The following is a 19547-nucleotide window of genomic DNA, read 5'->3' on the forward strand; positions in this document are numbered from 1 at the left end:
AAAAACCATATGGATGCATAAAAACAACTCTTCTCTTAGTCTATGCAGCTATGGGGTCAAAACGATGCTAACATTGCGCTATGTCTCTTTTTTTTTTCCTTCGCTGATTATCTTTTCATTGGAACTAAAAGATATTGATTGATTGGCACTTGTTCAATGCTTCTAAATAAGTTATCGATATCTAATGTTTCATCACACACCTACATGTCGAGAAGCTGTGAAGGTCTAGTTTGGCACAGGTTGACTATTATTACTGCGTCTATGTAATTAATATTGATACACCTCGTTTATACCCCTGTCGAAAAAAACGAGCACAATCCTAATCAACAGACCAGACGTGTGTTGTTGTTGTTGTTTTTTTTTTTTTCTCAACTAAAATATTTCTGTATATTTCACTTATCAAATAGCAGCATTTTTTACTTTTTTTAAACTTACGGTATTACAAAAAAGTACATGTAAACCTATTCATTCAAAATTTGTAGTAAATCCAAAGGCTCATACAACAGACATAACAAAACACAAAACTTGACAACATGCTACAATATTGCTTCCAATAGTTCTTTACATTTTAAGTCGATCTAAAATTATCAATGACGTAGATATGGACACCAGCACTCCAAAGAGAGCAACTCTAATGCACAAACAAATCGCAAAGCTAATCTTAACCAGGCTTGATTGGCACTTTCATCATCCACACGAGTATAACGGATAATCACACACTGAAACCAACAGCGCAAGACTGCATTTAGACCACAAACTAGAGGAACTACACCAAAGTACACAAAGAACATGAGACGCGACGGATTCCACAGTTTCATTTTTAAAAAAACGAAGGAAAAATGCAGAAATGATCTTCGATAGTTCTCAGAGAGAGGAGAGAGAACACAGAGCACAAACGACAGTGACGTCATCGTTTGACTTTGAGGTGGCTATCACATCCATCTCCCGTAGGTTATTGGGTCTTTTTTTGTTCGTTCATTCGTTCGTTTGTTGTTCTTTTATCTTTTTTTAACCCAGAGTTCTTTGCTCTGGGTTTGCAAACCTCTACGTTCTCTCAGAGCACAGATTCCCTGTTCTAGCTAGTTTAAGGTAGAATTCCAAATCGATCAGGCAGAGAGCACGAGAATCTGATCACATGTATTAATGTTAGACCATGTGGCGTATTAATCCAGAGGTGCGGTGTTTGCGACAGGGCTCCCTGCGGAGACACGCGCACCCTCTGCAATAAACACACACACAAAACACATCCGTGGCGACCGGCAGCCTGGAGGGGAAGAAAGCGAAAGTGGAAAGGGGAGACAACAGAAAGCTGGAAAGGTGGTGAGAGAGCAACACACGAGGGAAGAAAAAGAGGTAGTGCAAAGACAGAGGGAGGACACAGAGAGAGCGAGAGACAGAACTAACCCTAATGTCATGAGCGCCGGCAAGCGTTTTTTTTTTCTCCAAATATAAATGACATCTCCCTTTCTGTTAACGTATTACCCTCATATTGCTGCACCGAGTGCTTGTGCTTCTGAAATCAGGTACACAGTTTGATCTCCAAACAGTATGGAGCAATAATTTATACTCGGAGAACCTGATATCTCACGGCTGGTACCGAAACATGGTAAACAGTTCGGGAGTACATCAAGCGTATGGCATATCGTGAGAGGTGTGGAAATGTTAATATTCCTCACAATTATGTAATGGATATAAATAGGTTACTCTCTCGCCCTCTCTCTCTCCATCTCTCTCTCTCTTCCCTCCTTTTTCTACGTTTCCGCTTCCCCTCTAGCGAGTAGATTAGAGGGCTGGTAGTTGGAGGGAGATGATGAATGTCTTTTAGAGTGTGTATGTAGGTCAGCAGTAGATTGGGCTGTGCAGTGTTGTTATATATAGAAGTCCAGGGTTCAAATGGAGATCTGCTAATTAATGACAGGCTTGGGCGTTGGGGGGGGGATCGGACCCTCGGCGACCTCTGTTTTTGCGAAAGAGCAAGGTAAACTACAGGTAGACGTTCCTACAGCGGAGCCTCACGGCCCGTGTTCTTGTGCTCGCTCGGTTTCATTGCTTTATTCCGTCACGCCGTGTCTCAGTGGGCGCACTCTCGATGGTGTGAAATATGTACAGTACATTCCATAGTTGCGATGGCGTCAGGCCGCTGGATTCACAGTGTGGTTCAGAGACGATCGCTCGCCCTGTACGGGAGCTCCTGCTTACTCTCCATGCAAGAGCCAATTGCTGGCAAGACCGAAAATGCTGTTAGCAGCAAACGTTTTGATGCAGTGTACAACTGTGGAATTAACTAATGAGTAACTATCACCACCAGTCTGTGCAACTGATGAGCTGTTGATCAGTGGAAAAGGTGGAGGGCTCGTCGAAACTCTCCGGCAATGCTTTAGAACGTTGGGCAAACGGAGCTGTGCGTCTGACGCTACGGCCTGCAGTTTGGTTTCTCGAAGGAAGCAGAATTACGATCGGCTAGCCTGCCAGAGTTCACCTCGCAGCGAAGATGAAGGCTGAAGGTCGACAGTCGTTACGGTAGCATCCTCCGGCCTTCGCGTGAGTTCAGACAGGTTACAAAAGCTGTGTCGTTTTAGTCTCTCGTTCACTACCTCAACCGCACCTCTGCTGCCAGTCTGACGCAAACAGGGATTAACTGCGACGTGAACGAGGTGGCATCTGTAATGCACCCAAGACTTTGCTGCACTGCATACAAACTGGAAATCTTTCTCCTTCTTCACAAACATGAGGTATGACAACCTGAGCTCCTTTCAAACGAAACAGGCACAGACATTGCCTGGCTCCTCCAATCAGAGGAAGAGGAGGAGTTAAGAGGTACATCTGTCTAAACAGGTCCAATTATTTTTCAAGTTCAGGATTCTAAGGACTTCAATTCCTTGGTAGTGTGTCCAAAGGTTTTCTGTAGTAAGAGTTAAAAGTCAATGAGACGAAACAGACAGCTTTTTTTTTACGATCCTACCGTTGTGTCTCTGCTCTGGCGGGATCTTTTGAATATCCGCCCGCTCTCAGTCTCGTGAGCAAATCGCAAAACGCCCCCGGTAGTTCACGAGGGCTCAGAGAAACTCTCCCATAAATACTAAAATCAGTAGATATGACAACAAAATCTCTTCAAATGTGTTTTCTTATAGCACCAAAGTGGGATCCTGTGACTAAACTGCACTTGTATGTATGTGTATTACATTCCAGTTCTCTAATGCTGAGTATCTGAATGTTGACGTATGATGTCCGCCTCTGTCTGTCTGTGGCTGAGGGTTAGTCATCTACTCTCGACAGCATCTCAATTTGATACTCTATTTACATATAAAAAACCCCAACAATATCAGGAAGTCTTTATACATTCAGGTCAACCTGGAATCACAGGTTTGAGGAAATCTAAAAGAGACTGACCGTAATGGTGAATCACAGATATATTAGTAATGTAATGCAGATTGAAATCTTTCAGCAGGTGTTTGAGATTAAGTCTCGGTCGAAAAACAATAAGGGGGGGGGGGACCGAGATTACCTATGGAGAATGTTTCATAGGTATATTCCTTTTCACTTACAGGCCTACACTACAGTTGCGGAGACTGAATTGACTGATATCAAAAAAGGGGGCTGTTTCAAACTCCAATCTCCTTGCTCAGGGCGTGGACTAGGTATGAACTAAACTGTGAGGGTTCTGCAATGGAAGCCAAAAATTGAACATAGAATCCAAAAGACCCTGGCTAAGAGAGAGGAAGCGAGGTTTGATCTCCTCCTCCTCTGAGTGCCCCAGGGCACGATACTCGGACCTACACGACGTAACACAACTTTAAAAATACAGCAGAATTTCAGTCACAAAATATCACATTTCTCCCCAAACAGATTATCTATCCACAGGTCCATCAGATCTTTTGTCGTTTGTTTTGTAATCGTCCTTATTTTGTGTTTAAATATTTGGACATGTTTCTCGCTCCAACCCATCCCGTTCTCCCTCGATTTCATTCATTCAGTCATCTATGCATTCTCTCTGGTCTCCTTCACTTTCGTCGTTCCCCTCCCCACTCCTGTCCATCCCTAGCCCACCTTCTGAGGGTTGGTGGCACGGACGCCTTGCTCGTACGTGATTCGCTGGCTGATGAGATACTGGGCGGCCTGCGTCGCTGCCGGCGACCCTGTGATGGTCACCTTGCGATTGCGTGTGCCTGGAATGAACTCTCCCTTTTTGGAGATCTGAATTCGCGCCCCCGTCAGCTCCTGATACTCCACGAGAGTCTTGCCGCCTTTTCCCAAGATGGCGCCGACCAAGTTCTCCGGCACAGCGATCTCCACCACCTCCTTTCCACCTTCTGCCAGCTTCTCCGTGCCCAGCAGAGATGATGCCACCAGCGGGGATGAGGGATTAAGGTAACCATTAGACGCTCCTGTGGCGGCCGCTAGGGAGCCCAGCGAGAAGCCCCCTAAGCTAGGTGCGGCAGGGTGACCGCCCCCTCCAGAGGCCTCGCTGGCATATGTAGCAAGCAGATTGGCGGCGGCCGCAGCCGCCGGGTTGGCGCTGGCCGCAACGGCAGCGAGCACCCCGGACGCAGCGGCCGGGTTGAGGCCGAGCCCCAGTGTATTGGTATTATAGCCATAACTGGCCAGAGTGTTCAGAGCAGATGTAATGGCAAGCAGATCATTACCGGAAAGACTCGACATGGCCGCAGGGAACCCACCCATGCCCGCGAGACCCGCTTGGCCGAGGAGCGTGGAGGCTGTAGCTGCCGCTGCGGCGTTGGGTAACACCTCTGTGGAGTTGGCGAAGGGGGATCCGGTGGGGTTGGAGTTGGCCACGGGGCCAGTGATGTTGGAGTAACTGATATTGAGACAGCTACTGCTCTGTGGGTCCTCCTGGATCTTCTGAACAATGATCTCCACGGCCTTGCGGTTTTGCTCCGGCTCCCCGCTCACTGTCACGACACGCTCCTGCAGATTGATGCCCTCAGGCTTCTGAGAAAGCTGTACCCAGGCTCCCGACTGCTCCATCACAGCCTTAACTGTTGCCCCACCCTTACCGATGATGAGTCCTGCTGTGCTGTTGGGCACGATCAGTTTAGCCTGTGGAGGAGGGGGAGTGTCACTTTGATTGAGGAACAGAATTACATGCATGAGACTGCACACAGCCCCAAAAATAGATGCTGCAATAAGCTCAAGTGCGTCTGTGCTGGTCATGTAGATGTTTGTTTTCTGTCCACTCTTATATAGTAAAAAATGGTCATTACATATTTAAAGTGAGCTGCATTTACAATATGTAACCCTGTATGCTCATACATGTTTAAGAGTGTATAATACTCTGTGAGTGTGTGTGTGTGTGACTGCGTAAGGTCTGGCTCTTAAGTCAGTGCTTATATCAGCCATTTGTTGATCCCCGGTCTTACATTGCAGCTGCTCTCTCTCTCACTCCCTCTCTGTTTCTCATTCTGCAAGGATCAAGCAGGTAAAAATAACCCACTGCTCTCACACTTTGCTGCCCCTCTCAGCCACTCTTTCCCTGGGGAACAACCACCAGCCTGCCCTGCCCTCTGCCTCCTCTGGGCTAGTATATTTGCCTGTCTTCAGTGTTGCTTATCACTGTCAGATAGCTGACAATAAGTATGTTTACATGCACTTTCGAAATTGATTTCAGTAAGACTAAGGCAATAATTCACATTTCTAAAATGTCATGTAAACGCTTATGCACTATGCACAACTCAATTATACTCAGTACTCATTTATATGCATGTAAATGTACTGATTGTCTGTGCTGTCATTCCATAAGCAAACTAATCAAAATATTACAAATATTATGAACCAAGATCTGGTTTAGGAGAATAATTAATTTGCATGTTTAATTCTAAAAAAATGCAAAGTCTCATTATGTTTAACTCTATATCATACATTTAATAACTAAGAACTTTTACATCTGTACATCTGCATTTGGTGTGGTGTAGTAGTAGATTAACCTCATGAACGAACCTGTTTAACACGGTCAGGGTTAACAGTAGTCTGTGGCTGGAGAATGCTGACTGGTTCGGTCTTCTGACTGCTCTGAGGCATCTCGCGAACTTTTTCAGCGATGAAGTTATGAACTCCATTCAGAGCTTCCACCGTACCCTGAATCAAACAAACACGCTCTGTTGTACCTGACCAAACACACACAAAAGAACAAACATAATGTTAGCACACAGATAAAATATATCACATATGTAAAATATGTAAACATGTAAAATTAAATTATTTATAATGTATCAGTAAATGCAGTCAAACCAAAAATTATTCAGACACCAGATAGAATTTTTGATATTTTTTATTAGTGGGTACAGGACACTGTAGGTTATTTATATAAGTGAGGATAGCAAAATAAACTGTGACATATTATACCTAAAAAATCTTTATACAGTGGACTACCAATAAAAATCTGAGACCAAAAATTATTCTGACATTTTGACCTGACCATGTTTTGCTTAAGTGTTTTTCTTTAATTGCTAGTGCAACTTTTTTACACCACAGACTGAACAAAATTAAGCATTTCTTGGTAATTGGTCAACAAGTATTGATAGTTGCGTAAAAATGGTCATAATAACAGTTGTCTGAATTTTTGGTTGATTGTAATCCATTACGTACCTTTCTATCAAAGTTATCTGACATTATCAAGATGAATTTGTTCTGACACAGACACTCTGAGTTGTTGTCATATTACCATTTTATTACCATTTTCTAAACTATAGCAAATAAACTGTGATAATGTGAGAAATGTTGAAGGTGTCTGAATAAATTTTGGTTTGGCTATGTACATTACGCTATCTACCAACAAAGTTTGGGGTCTGTATGATATTCTAATGTTTTTAAAATAAGTCTCTTATGCGCATCAAGGCTACATTCATTTGATGAAAAATACAGTAAAATAAGCAGTTGTATAAAATATTATTACAATTTTGCTGTCAAACGATTAATTATTATTAATCGCATCCAAAATAAAAGTTCATGCGGTGTATATTTATTATGTATATATAAATACACTCACATACAGTACATATTTTCATATATTCATGTAATTTATATTATATATAAATATATTTAATATGTAAACATAACATATTTTTAATATATCCATGCATGTGGGTGTATTTATATACCCATAATAAATGTTATGTTATCTAAAGAAAAACTTTTATTTTGAATTCGATTAATCATGATTAATCATTTGACAGCACTAAGAATAACTATTTTCTATTTGAATGTATTTTAAATTATTAAAATTTAAATTGCGGCAGCCAATATTCCAGTCTTCAGTGTCGAAAGATACTTCAGAAATCATTCTAATATGCTGATTTGGTGAGCATTTTCTCTTATTATCAAGACTGAAAACAGTTGTGCTGCTTATTTTGTTTTTTCAGGTTTCTTGGATGAATATAAAATTCATCCTTTGAAGAGTAGTGTATATGTATTATACACAAGTAGTTTATATGTAATATGAATGTAATATATCAATACAATACGCATACATTTATGTTAGTAAAGCAGATATATTACAGATATTTAGTTGTATATAAATTACATTTCTGAATCTGGCAGACACTTTTATCCAAAGCTGTATTCAAGGTGTACATTTTATCATTTCATGAATTTCCTGGAAGCTAAACCCATGACCTTGGAGCTGTAAATACCATGCTGTACTGTTTGAGCTATATTTCATAAGGTCATGGAAACGCACATTACATTTTCAAAAAAGCTATTTCTCCTTTTAGTATAAATGTTTCTATCAGAAAGAATAAAAGGGCTGTTGTAATACAAGGGGTAAAAAAACAAACAGATGAACTTGGCTGTCATGATGTAATTCATTCTGAATGCACAGAATTTTGAACCTGTCCTCTCAAACCATATCACTCCCATGGGACAGGCCACGTAAATGTCCAGGACACACACACACAATCGACTAATCTCTGCTATATCACTGTCCTGAAGCGCTTGACCTGCCTGGAATACTGCTGTAACTGTGAGAACCCAAAAAGCCCACGCTGGACCGGAGCTGTTTGACTATGACCAGCAAAATCTACAACAAATTATTGTTCTGTGTATTGCGTCGACCTGAATTCAAGTTAGGATTTGTTCAGTCTTGTGGTGGAAAGTATCATTCAATGTCCTAAATATACTGTCATGATCATCTTCCATTTCATTTTAGGGAGAGAGATGTGGGAAGCGAAGGCATGCAGGTTGTTGGTAGTGTGTGTTTGTTTCCGGGCAACAGTGCAGAGATATAACCGCACATGTGTGTGTTTGCTCCAGCGCACATGCATACTTGACCAAGTGTTTGTTCCTCGGCTGTGTTTTCTTTTTTTTTAAACTAGATTGAATATCACACACTTACTCGTATCTTAAACACACACACCAAAGCCACAAATTCCCCTTAGTTTCAACATTTGCTTTTCTAGATGTCGAACTTACAAATAAAACATGCTCCAATAAAGTGCGCACAAGAGTGTGTGTGTGTTAATTTCAGTCCTTCTCTTGTTCAGGAGGTGTGGTTTGCGGTGAGGGTCTGCGGTTAAATACGTTTTAAGAAAAGACTAAATTGTAATTTACATGTGTGACAGGCTAGTGTGTGTGTGTGGTAAAACACACGCTGGCTGGAGTAAAACCGCTCAGCTGTAGGTGAATTCTTTTTATAGCTCTCTTGCGAGCCAGAGAGTTTAAATGTTTCCCTTTCACCGTCTCATGAGATAAATGAGGTCTGGAAGAGAAGCAGCTATTATATCAGAGACCAGAATGATTGAGGATGTGCTGGTGTTTGTGCCAGAGCAGCACTGCTTGTTGTACTCAGGGTTTGGCAAATTTCAGAATCAAAAAATTAAATTCCTCTTAAATTATGAGTTGGAATTTGAACTGAATTAAGCTGGTCACGGCACACAGGAAGTTACATTTGAATTTGAACTGAAATGACAGGAAGAGTCATTTATTTATTTATTTTTTTAAGTTCATAAAGGTAAAATGACTGTTCTTCCACCTTGGTTTAGTAAATATAACAAATATATAACTATATATATAAAGTATAATATATTGTCTGTCTATCAATCTATCTATCTATCTATGGCGCATAAAAACGCTCAAAGCTAAAACAAAGCAACAAATTAAAAAAAATATATATATATATATATTTTTTTTTTCATTCAAAAGGTCTAAAAAAAATTTTGTCAACATGCAAACTTGCTTTTTATAACAGTTATAACAGTTATATCAGTTGTATGAATTTTGTGGCAAAGAACCTGAATTCAAATTGCAATTTTGCATCCTGTTTGCTACCTCAATTCAAATTTAGGATTTATTTTAAATTCAGGACGGTTCTTAATTTTGAATAGTGCACAACCCTGGTTGTAGTATATATACATTGTGTGTTACTATGATGTTGTGCTGTCAGGATACACACACTGAAAATAAATTTTCAGCTTCATTGAAATCTGTAAAATATTTAAAAAATGCTGGAATGATGAAAGGTAAATTTGCAGGATAATAAAACTGCGCAAGCGAGAAGACGAGCAAGAATGTGTGTTTGTGTGTGTTAGTACGGCAAGCAAGGGTGAAAGGCAGAACAGGTGGTCTCAGGATAGGTTTAGTTGTAACGGGTGTGTTTAATGAATGAAAACATTGCTATTCACAGACAAATTATACTCGCAATATTCAGCTGTACGCTTCACAGCTGCGACACACACACACACACTTTCTCTCTCTCTTTCTCACATATTTTCTCTCCCTATGGGCACATTTTCCACTGTCATTCTCTGCCGATTTTATTTTTTCACGCTACAACATAAAGCAGCTTCTTAATGGCACATGGTGGAAAAGATACTATAGTCAATGACACAAACAGGCCAACATCTGTAAATGGCCTCATTCACATTAATCTACCATGGTGTAGCTCTGAGGCCTCCGTCAGACCTTCGGCATAATATTCAGAAAACTTACAAGCTTGCTTTCTAGTATTCTAGATTTTTCAGCTTACAAAAATCTACTCGTGTAAAAAAAAATGTTATCAGTGGGAGTGACGATTGCACAAAAAACGTGTAAATGTAAAACTCTTTTATCCTTAATTCCTAAAAATAAAGACTCCAATTATTACTAAAAACATTGATTCCACCAGTGTTGGGAAGGTTAATTTGCAAATTTAATAGGTTACAGATTACAAGGTACCCTATCTAAAATGTAATAAGCAGTGTAACTATTTCAATTACTTTATTAAAGTAATGTAACTGATCACAATTAATTACTTTTCAATTAATTCTCTACATTTCTAATGTTTTCAACTATTACTCATTTTCAAACATTTAAAGCATGCAGACTTCCTTCATCACTTGAATTAAGATTATATTAATTTAATTTTAAAGCACAGCCACCACTAAATCAGACTTTAGCACATCTTTTTACTTTAAGATCATTCTGAGGTTAAATACAGTTTTAGCTATGGTACTGTTTTTGAAATCAAATCTTCCATAGTTATGACAGGAAACACTGGCATCTAACAATGGCTTTGGAAAAAACAGTTAATCTTAAAAAGTATAGCACAGGCCTACACATAAACCCAAACAGGAAATAAAACCGTTATTGAATAATCGTATCCTATTCTGTGTCCTAAACTCCTGAAACATTGGTCTCATATTTTAGAGCAGTTGATGCAATTCATGAAAGAAATCAATTAAATCCGTATGTGGGTGTGTGTGTGTGTGGGGGGAATCAGATGTAACCCCCTTTGTAATCATTAACATTTTCATAAGTAACTGTAATTTAATTACACAATTTGTCTCAGTAACTGATTACTATTATATTTATTTTGTAATTAAATTACGTAGTTTAGTTACATGTAACTAGTTACACCCCAACATTGAAGAATCTCTAGCATTTTTAATCTCTAAAAATCCTACACAGTGAAAAATAGTTACCGATAAGTAGATGAAAGAAAAACTTTGAATGATCTTTATTTTCAAGAGTGTTTAGTGTGAAAGAAATTTATGCACGGCACCATTAACTCCACCATCTGTTGCACAGTAAATAAAATGACTTAACTGTGAGGATTTATTACACAGATCTAATAACACAAATTATAAATAGATGAGAACTGTTTAATTTAAAAAAACAAAAACAAAAAAAGTCACGTAATGTAGAAAAAACAAGTGATGTTCAACATATTAAAGCAAGACAGAAAATGTGATTCATACCTGGGTAGAAGTCTTTAGATTTGGACAGTTTGATAGTGGCTCCAGTCTCTTTCTGAAGCTGGACGATGGTTTGCCCCCCTTTACCGATGATTGAACCAGCTGCATAGCTGGGAATCAACACCTTCAGGAAATATTCACCCTCCTCTGCAACACGCACACAAAAAAAACAAACACAAAGTTAGAGATGAAGCATCTCAATTCTAATATTTTTAACAAATCAGATACATGTAATATTGTCTATTTCCACTGTGGAAGAAATAAAAAATGAACAGCATTGCACTCTATATAACAGTTAACAATTATAGTTTTATTTTACAGTCCTGTTCCACCTGTACGTACTAGGTACTTATTATAGTGATTAAAATAACTGGGTAATAAATAGGTACTAACTCTGAACCTACCCCTAAACTCAATCAGTTAGCTTATATTACATTACTTTCTTAGATACGTACATTCACATTCAAATACACTGTACACATTCTATAAAATAGAGTGCAACCATAATACTGTTTAAATATACTTGAATATTTCTTTTTGTTTTCTGTAGTCATGTTTAATTCAGAGGATTTTTGGGATGTGTTACACATTTCTGTAAAACCATAGTAAGATTATATAACAGTTTGAAACCCTTATAAAGCCAACCAGAGGCCACATGAGCGTACCATCATTACCTCACCACGGCTCCTCCTTTTGAAACAATATACAAACTCAACATGAAAAGTACCGTCTGGTTCTTTTGTTCACTTCCACTTTTTCATTTCTCTGTATTTCTTTCTTCACTCTTTCTTGCTCTCTTTCTCTCCCTGATGAGTTCCTACTGATTCTGCCTCTGTCCCACTTTTTCCCCATGCAGAGATAAAGTGACCTGCTTTGGGTTGGTAGAGGTCTAAATTTAACCAAACTATCTCTGTGTTTTGTGTCCTTCACTACCTTCTTCGCCATCTCTCTTTCTCTCACACACACCAACGGGCGGCCAGCCGACAAACCGCTCAGATGCTCAGCGTGGAGGTTCAGTGTCACAGTCAGAAGTTAAGGTTTAAGTGCGAGTGTGTGGCGGGTGGTGTGTAGGCAGTCTGTAGCGCTTCACTATACTGAGGCCGTGGGCTTGTGGGTAATTGCCTGGAAGGCTGTTCAGGCAGGAGCATATGGATGCTAAATCCTCAGATTTGTCCTGAAGAACCCAGCCAACAGCGCATAAGTCACTCAGAGGTTCCCGGGGGGGGGGATGAGGCTTCCCTCTCCAACCACAATATTACACATCCTAAACACAACATATGGCCCAGAGTCCATTGCTGAAGCAAGGGAAGAACCAGAAGGTGATTACAACACATCAAAAAGATTTTTTTTTTTTTTTACATTAGAGAACTCGTCAAACTCCTTCACCACTAAACATCTAATCACAGTGACATCATACTGCTCAAGTCATGTTGAATACCTCATATACCCTTCTAAATGCTACTGCTGGCATAGCTTAATCTAATCAATAACTATTTTAATTTGATTTGGAGCTCAGATGGCGTTTTTTATTTTGAGTACATTAGTGTATTATGTGACGAAATGGAAGAAGGTACAAAAGTACAAAGTGTTTGTGTACTACGTCAGTGTCTTTCAGAGACCGTAGTAAATCTGAGAGATAAGATGGGTTTCGCAGACTCAAATGCCCCCAATCTTCAGCAGCTGACCCTTTACCACTGCAGAGAGGAGGAGAGAGAGTCAGAGATACAAGGAGAGAGAGAAAGACTGCAGAATAAGCGCAAACACTCTAATAATAAATAAAAAACATGCAAAGGATGAGAACAGCATGGGAGGAGAAGCTGGGATTTGCTAGAAAGGAAGAAAGGAATATTCGACCGAAAGGAAAAGGCTGTTCCAGAGAGTGGCAGAGGAAAACAGCGACTAGGAGGGGAGAGGACAGATGAGGAGAAGAGGAGAGGGGAGGGGCGGCAGGGAGAAGGTGAAAATATTATGGTCTCTAAGCAACTCTGATTGACTCTCCTGTGGGAACGTTTGATACATTCAAAATAACAGCAAAGTCCACTACATGCCGTACACGTCACCGCGTTCACCTGTGAACTAATGCCGGCGTGAATCATTCAACAGGGAGCGACGTGTGCAGTTCTTCCAGAAATGCAGCACACACTTTCACAATCGGAAGGCCAGTCCGGTCAATACGTGATCAATCGTCCTATCCAGACAATCCCATTAATACCAGAAAAGCGGGGAATCTGGGAAATCCAGAGAAATATAATTGTCAGCCCAGGCATATATAATCAAGCCAAGAGTGGGAGGGCCAGTTAGTAGATGGCACCAGGATCAAAGCGAACATTAGCTTCAGTTGTAATACATTATCTAGTCTAGCAGGAAGACAAAAAACAGGGAAGAAAGGAAAGAAAATAAGGAAAGAAAGAAGCAAGCTCACACGTAGCAAGTCGCTTAAGCGCAGCTGAACGTGCAATGCACAGTTAGAAAGATACCCGAGCAGAATTTAAATTGAAAAGACAATTCGAGAAAAACACAGAGCCATACGTTCCTATAGAGATGCGTGCAACTCTGGGAAAAGGAGGAATGAAAACTGCATTCCCGTCTCTGTTATACAGATCTAAAAGCTGTTATCTGCAGCAATGCTATTCTTTTGTTCATCCCTCTCTTTTCTCTCTCCCTGACTGACTGGCTTTGCTCTGTGCTCAGTCACTCTAGAGAAAATCATTTGTTAAATGAATATGTGCAAATGTCAGAGGGTGAGAGATTTATTATTCCCTGCACCGGGACTGACCTCAGGGTTTCTCGATAAAACACGCGCAACGTACGACAAATACTTCATCTTGTGACGACATCATATACAAGGACACTAGCTCCCTTCGTAGGGCCCCGGAGAGGAGCTAGTGGATGCAACCGATATCTGGACGGAGCCTTGCAGAGCGGTTCAATCTGTACCTGTCCTCTGCAGCGCTCCAGGTGCGCAGTGGGATACGCATTACATCATTGCCTCACCCGACTCAATGCTCCCTGCCACACACACACACACACACACAGACACATGACTGACAGGTAATGATAGGATTCCAGTCCACGATGCTCACTGCAGCCGAGCAAACAGACACACACACACGCGAACACACAGCTGGGCAGATCCCGATCTTATCAATGACCGGTCTGTTAAAGGGGAGGGTGCAAGTGTGAATGGAATGAATGCAGACACTGTTAGAGGGACCGTTTAATGAGGGCAGTTTGCAGTGAACGGAGGAAGAGGACAGGACGCAGTGGACACACGCTCAGGAATCCATGATGGAGGTTTTTGAAGAGCGCAGCCGGAGGGGAGATAAGGAAAGAGTGAGCGCGTTTGTACCAACGGAAAAGACAGAGAAAGGGCAATCAGGGCTCTTGCAATCACTGAAGTACGTCGCAGGAAAGCGAACCTCCGGCAGCCGTTTTTTTACAGAGCGGCGGCGTGGGGACCGTTTGACCTTGGCCGACGAGGAACGAAAACTTCAGTCTCTCCGTCGCGGCCGCCTCGCAATTGTTTCCGAGAGAACTTGGAGGTGACATTCGGAAGGCACGAAGAGCCAACGGGAAGGTCTGCCGCCGCTTACCTGTTGTTAAAAGGAAAACCTAGGGCACATTCTCATGCAGCAGTGATTTGAGAATGGCGAGCGCTTTGGGAGCGCTCCTCACCCGTGCGCTCCTGCTTGCGGCGATGATGTAAGGAAAGCTGGTGTAACAGGTTTTCAGCAGTGAGTGTCTGAGTAAATAATACAATCTGTTGCTGCTGTTTGCCAGTGAGCCATACTTACACAGCCGCTAACGCAGTCAGACGGTTACGGGCTCAAACCTATGATTACACACAGCACATAGAGTGTGAACAGAGTGTCATGCAAACACACAGAGGGAGTGGGTCAAGAGGGATTGCATTGTTAAAACCCCCCACCCCCATGCAACACACACACACATACACACACACACTCTGCATGTGAAAAGGAGGGCCTGTCCTAGGCACACTGCAAGGACAAGCAAGCCTCTCCTTCCCACAGAATGAATGAAGAGACGCCAACTGAGGACGGGAAAAGAAAGGGCGAAAGAACGAAAGACGCAAAGCAAAGCGGTCAACTCGTCCGCACGCGCATTCAACAAGTCAACAAAAGGGGACAGAATCTCTTACCCATTCTGCTGTAGCGTGCTGGAGGTGGGGTTCAGATAGCCATGGACGCTGCGAGGCTGGACCGGTAAGCGATGCCCGACTGCAGGCTGATCATAGGAGCTCTGCCGCCGTCAAGGAATGTGGCCAGTCAACCTTTTTCCCCAGGTTCGTATCCGAGAGGGGGACAACGTCAGCGCATCCTCCCCTCCATACCCGCAGTCAGCCCCCGTCTCTCTCTCTTGCTCTCTCTCCCTCAATTTCCCTCTCTCTCTCTTTCTCTGATTGTGTGTGATGGCAATGCAATTGCCGTGTGCCGTGTGTGCATGCGTGTGTGTGTGTGTATGTGTGTGAGTGAGTGTTTGAAGCGGAGAGGCTTGGTATTGTTCAGGCAGAGGCGGACTGACGGGGGGAATCTTCCTACTGCATCACCCTCTGCTTTCCTTCTCATCCATATTCAGCGAGAGCTCCAGCCCTGTGCTGCATTCTACAGAGAGGCACCTAGCGTGTCCAATCACCCCGCACCCCTCCCCAGCGTCACACACACACACACACACGCGCGCACACATACACACCAAGGCTTTCTTTCTCGTCGCGCACCCCCCCCCTCGCCACTTTGACGCAGCACTATAAAAGACGTAGCGCCTCGCTCACGTTTGGGTGAAATATGAAAAGGTAGGATGGAGGGAGGCTGCGGAGGAAACGAAAGAGAAATAAGTGAAAGAAAGTGCGAGGGAGTGACCTTGCGTGAACGGAGAGGAGGTATAGAGCGAAAGCGGGGAGGCGGTGGGCTCCTCGGACGGCCATGTTGGAAACACAGCGAAAAAGAGAGAGAGAGAGAGATTTTTGAAAATGGCAGAAAGGATCTGCCGCAGAGCGCCAAGGGGCCGGCCAACTAAATTACTGCCTATAAATCCAAAGACGCTATACCCAACCAGCGTGTGCGGGTGCGGGCGCGCGCGTGCGTGGCAGGGGGAGGGCGTACGAGCTCGGTCCCAGGGTCATACTTCATTTGCATAGTAGCTCTTTTCAGCTGAGCTTGATAAATTCCCTACATATCCAAACTAGGTATATCGACGCGCTCTGCTGGGTGTCTCGGATGCAGCATGCAGAAGTACGGATGCTACTGTTCAGGCAAACCGATCACGTTCAACACATCCACTGGACATTCTAGAATACATGAGCCCTCTCTCTCTTTCTAGCCCCTCCTTTCTCCACCACCTGCCCAATTCACAGTCAACTCACGTCACCACACACTGCAAGGGCACCTGTGTCCTTCTCTCGCTCGCTTTCGCTCTCCCTCGCTCGCACCTTTTGATCTAATACGGAACCACACAAAAAACACCAACATAAATAGCTCTGCCAAAACCTCCATTAGCAACATTAACATGCCATTTCAATTGCGACGGGTAAGAGGCCACACACACAGACGCACACACGCAGACACATGCTAAGTAACTAACTGTGTGCGCACTGGCAAAATTAGCATCAGCAATCAATGGCTGTTTACAAAAGGGAGGGCATAAAGAGGATCTCAATCACTGACCGTCCTCTTCGTCGCTCTCTTCGGGTCAAAGGTCATGCGAGGGGGAAGGGTTCATTCATTGATAGGATTATGTCTTAATTAACAAAGCTAGATAGGTCTGAACTGCTAATGGACAAAGAAATAAATAACTTGCTGACTAAATAAAAGACTGATCTCTAAACTGTACTCAATGGGATGCTTTGACAAAAGCTGTCATATACTCTAGTAAAAATGTTCATTATAACAGTCTCTTTCCTCCCCTGCATTTATCACAATCTTTCTACTTCTACTCTAGTCTAATTTCTACTCAATTTCAAACTCAAATATAAGTTTTCAGAGTTTCAGCTTGATTTTATGCATCAGTTGTTAAATTCAAAGTAGTTTAATAAGGCAGTGAATGTATCAGGTTAGGCTGTAAGCTCTGCTTACTCTGATTTAATTTTTTACAGTGCAAAATAAGGCTTCAGCTAGCTAACCCTAAGTTTATTAAAGTTTAGCAATAATAAACTAAATCACTATACAGTCCTTACAGGATCTTTTTTATTATATAATTTGGCATATTATTTAGCATACTACTACTATTAATAATAATGTTAATAATAACATTATTAACTGGATTTATATTTGGAAAGTGAGAATCAAAATATCAATGTAAATTATCTACACAAATAGTGAGTACTAATTAGTAAATTTCCTAGCTAATAACATTTGCCTAGTTCAGTTGTTAAACACATGGATTTCTCCAAATACAACCCTAAAAATTAACTTTATATATATAACACACTCAGCTCACTTCGTTAGTTCTGAACAACGAAAAACATAAACTTGTGCCCAGCCTAATCTATAAAACGCGCTCGGCCGTGTGTGTCCCCACACTGTACTGCGGGGTGATACAACAGTCGCTGGACAGCTGCACCGCTGCACCGGGGCTCCACAGCGGGAACTGCCGCCCCGTGAGCAAAACTCACAGACATGTTCACACACAACGTTTCTGAAACTTTCTTTTCGCTTCTCTCCAATCCAAAATATATAATACGCGGTAAAAGAAGCGTCCTGGAACAGAACTTTGCGTTTATCACGTGACCTTCTGAGCTATTATTTAAAGAGCAATGACTCAGACCACCATCTGAAGAAATATGGATACAGAATCTGAACCGGACACTGGAAACTATACCATGTTTATTTAAATGACTGAGTATATAAAGAAAATTAATAGCCGTTTGTTTTACGCACAAGTGATTAACATAAGAAACACCTCAAAGAAACTTTTTTTTGAAATCAAGACGGACTCTAATGCTCTTTTGGATATGTATTACGAGCTCCACACGACGCTATAGAGGGGAATTCAATCTTTTGTTTCCACTGGAGTCTGTTACTGAATATGAATAGGGATTAAACTACAGCAGCATGTGCGCTTTCTCCCTTTCATTCATTTTCTGCTCAATTTAGCTTGAGTCCCAGAGGGACGGCCACCGCCACACTGCACATCACCCCACCGGGTCATTCAGGGTCAGGCTGGGCAGATGCGACCCGTTTTAATTGTACTATTAATTGTCTGTAACGCTGCTGTAGCATTTAATTTCACAGGTGCTTAAAAAGACCACTTTACAAACTAAAAAAAAAAGGAAAGCTCTCAAAACCCCCGCAGAGTCAAACAGCAGTTCTTTAGATAAGCACTCGTAAAACTGGACTCGGCACGCGACCCGAACATACCGGAGTGTGTCGTTTGACATGACTTATTTGGAGCAGCAGGCCCGAGCGCTGCCTGAACCCCCGCGAACTGTCGATCTTACCTCCGGTGTTGGAGCGCTTGGTGCTGCTCGCCTCGGTCGGTGTTTCCAGGGGTCTCTTTCGGGAATCGGCGAGATCCGCGTCCATGTGTGGCGACTGTGAGAGGTGCTGAGGAGTAGAGAAGATCCCGTTCTGCTGAACTGCCCCGCCAGCCATCATTTTGTCACTGGCTGGAGTTTACACCGCGTTTAGCGCACCGAAAGCACATAAAAACCGGTCAGCGTCTCCTGTCCGAGCTGTCCGTTTGATTCTTAAAGCTTTAAATGTCATAAAAATGCCATTCTGCGGGGTCGCTGCGCGCGCCCGTCTCTGCCTCGCTGTCCACTATTTCCCGTCGGGAGAAGAGGCGCATTAACGCTCTAAATATAAAAATCCATTCAGTGAAGTCTATTCATTAGCGCGCACCCGACACTTGAGACGTCTGTGTGTTTAACGAGCCCTCACGCACACGCGCAGCGCCCTCTCCAAAAAGATTCTCGCGACCATTGCCTGACAAACTACGAAAAGATAAACAAATCAAGATTCACTCAGAACAAAAAGACAGTTCAGAACAACACTGTTTCGCTGGCCCTCTGTCGGACTCCGCGCAGCGGCGCCGGCTTTTGGAAATGTTGTATCGCTGTTGACGGTGTCAGTCCCGTTTGTTTTGGAGTGTAAAGGAGAAGATTTTGTTTCAGAGATGCGAGAGTCTTGGCCAGCGCGCGGCAGCGGCTCCTCGGGTGACAGAGCTCTCGCGCAGCATCCCTGGACCAATTGTGAGCCAGAGCGCCAGAGCCTCTCCTGACGTCACGGGCCGCAGCTTCCAAAAGAGCTTTTCGACGGTAGCAAGTTTCAGACTCACTAGTTTAGCAACTTGTTCTTTAACTAAATTCGCCTATTACAATAATAGCATAATGTTACATATAGGGGTTAT

General features: G+C 42.4%; 1 protein-coding gene across 2 annotated transcripts; it reads right to left on the reverse strand.

Moving 5' to 3' along the window:
- Nucleotides 1–342: 342 nt before the first annotated feature.
- Nucleotides 343–19350, reverse strand: nova1 (NOVA alternative splicing regulator 1). Of its 2 annotated transcripts, none has more exons than XM_051110218.1 (4): nt 18637–19350; nt 11187–11330; nt 5956–6122; nt 343–5058 (listed from the first exon to the last, which is right to left on the reverse strand). In XM_051110218.1, exons 1-4 carry the CDS (start codon nt 18791–18793, stop codon nt 4039–4041), a joined length of 1488 nt encoding a protein of 495 aa, XP_050966175.1. In that variant the 5' UTR covers nt 18794–19350; the 3' UTR covers nt 343–4038. The 2 variants fall into 2 exon arrangements, with proteins under 2 accessions (XP_050966175.1, XP_050966176.1); XM_051110219.1 differs by lacking the exon at nt 18637–19350 and adding an exon at nt 15343–15864.
- Between the last annotated feature and the right edge of the window lie 197 nt (nt 19351–19547).

This window comes from Labeo rohita, chromosome 5 (genome assembly GCF_022985175.1).
Source record: "Labeo rohita strain BAU-BD-2019 chromosome 5, IGBB_LRoh.1.0, whole genome shotgun sequence".
Classification (NCBI taxonomy): Eukaryota; Metazoa; Chordata; class Actinopteri; order Cypriniformes; family Cyprinidae; genus Labeo; species Labeo rohita.

Excerpts from the sequence above, each read along its gene's own strand:
- nova1 (XM_051110218.1), bottom strand. The coding sequence starts at position 18,793 with ATGATGGCTGGCGGGGCAGTTCAGCAGAACGGGATCTTCTCTACTCCT. Across the intron at positions 6,123-11,186 it reads ATCTAAAGACTTCTACCCAG|GTACAACAGAGCGTGTTTGT; the intron begins GTATGAATCACA and ends GTGTTTGGTCAG. Across the intron at positions 5,059-5,955 it reads ACCCTGACCGTGTTAAACAG|GCTAAACTGATCGTGCCCAA; the intron begins GTTCGTTCATGA and ends CCTCCTCCACAG.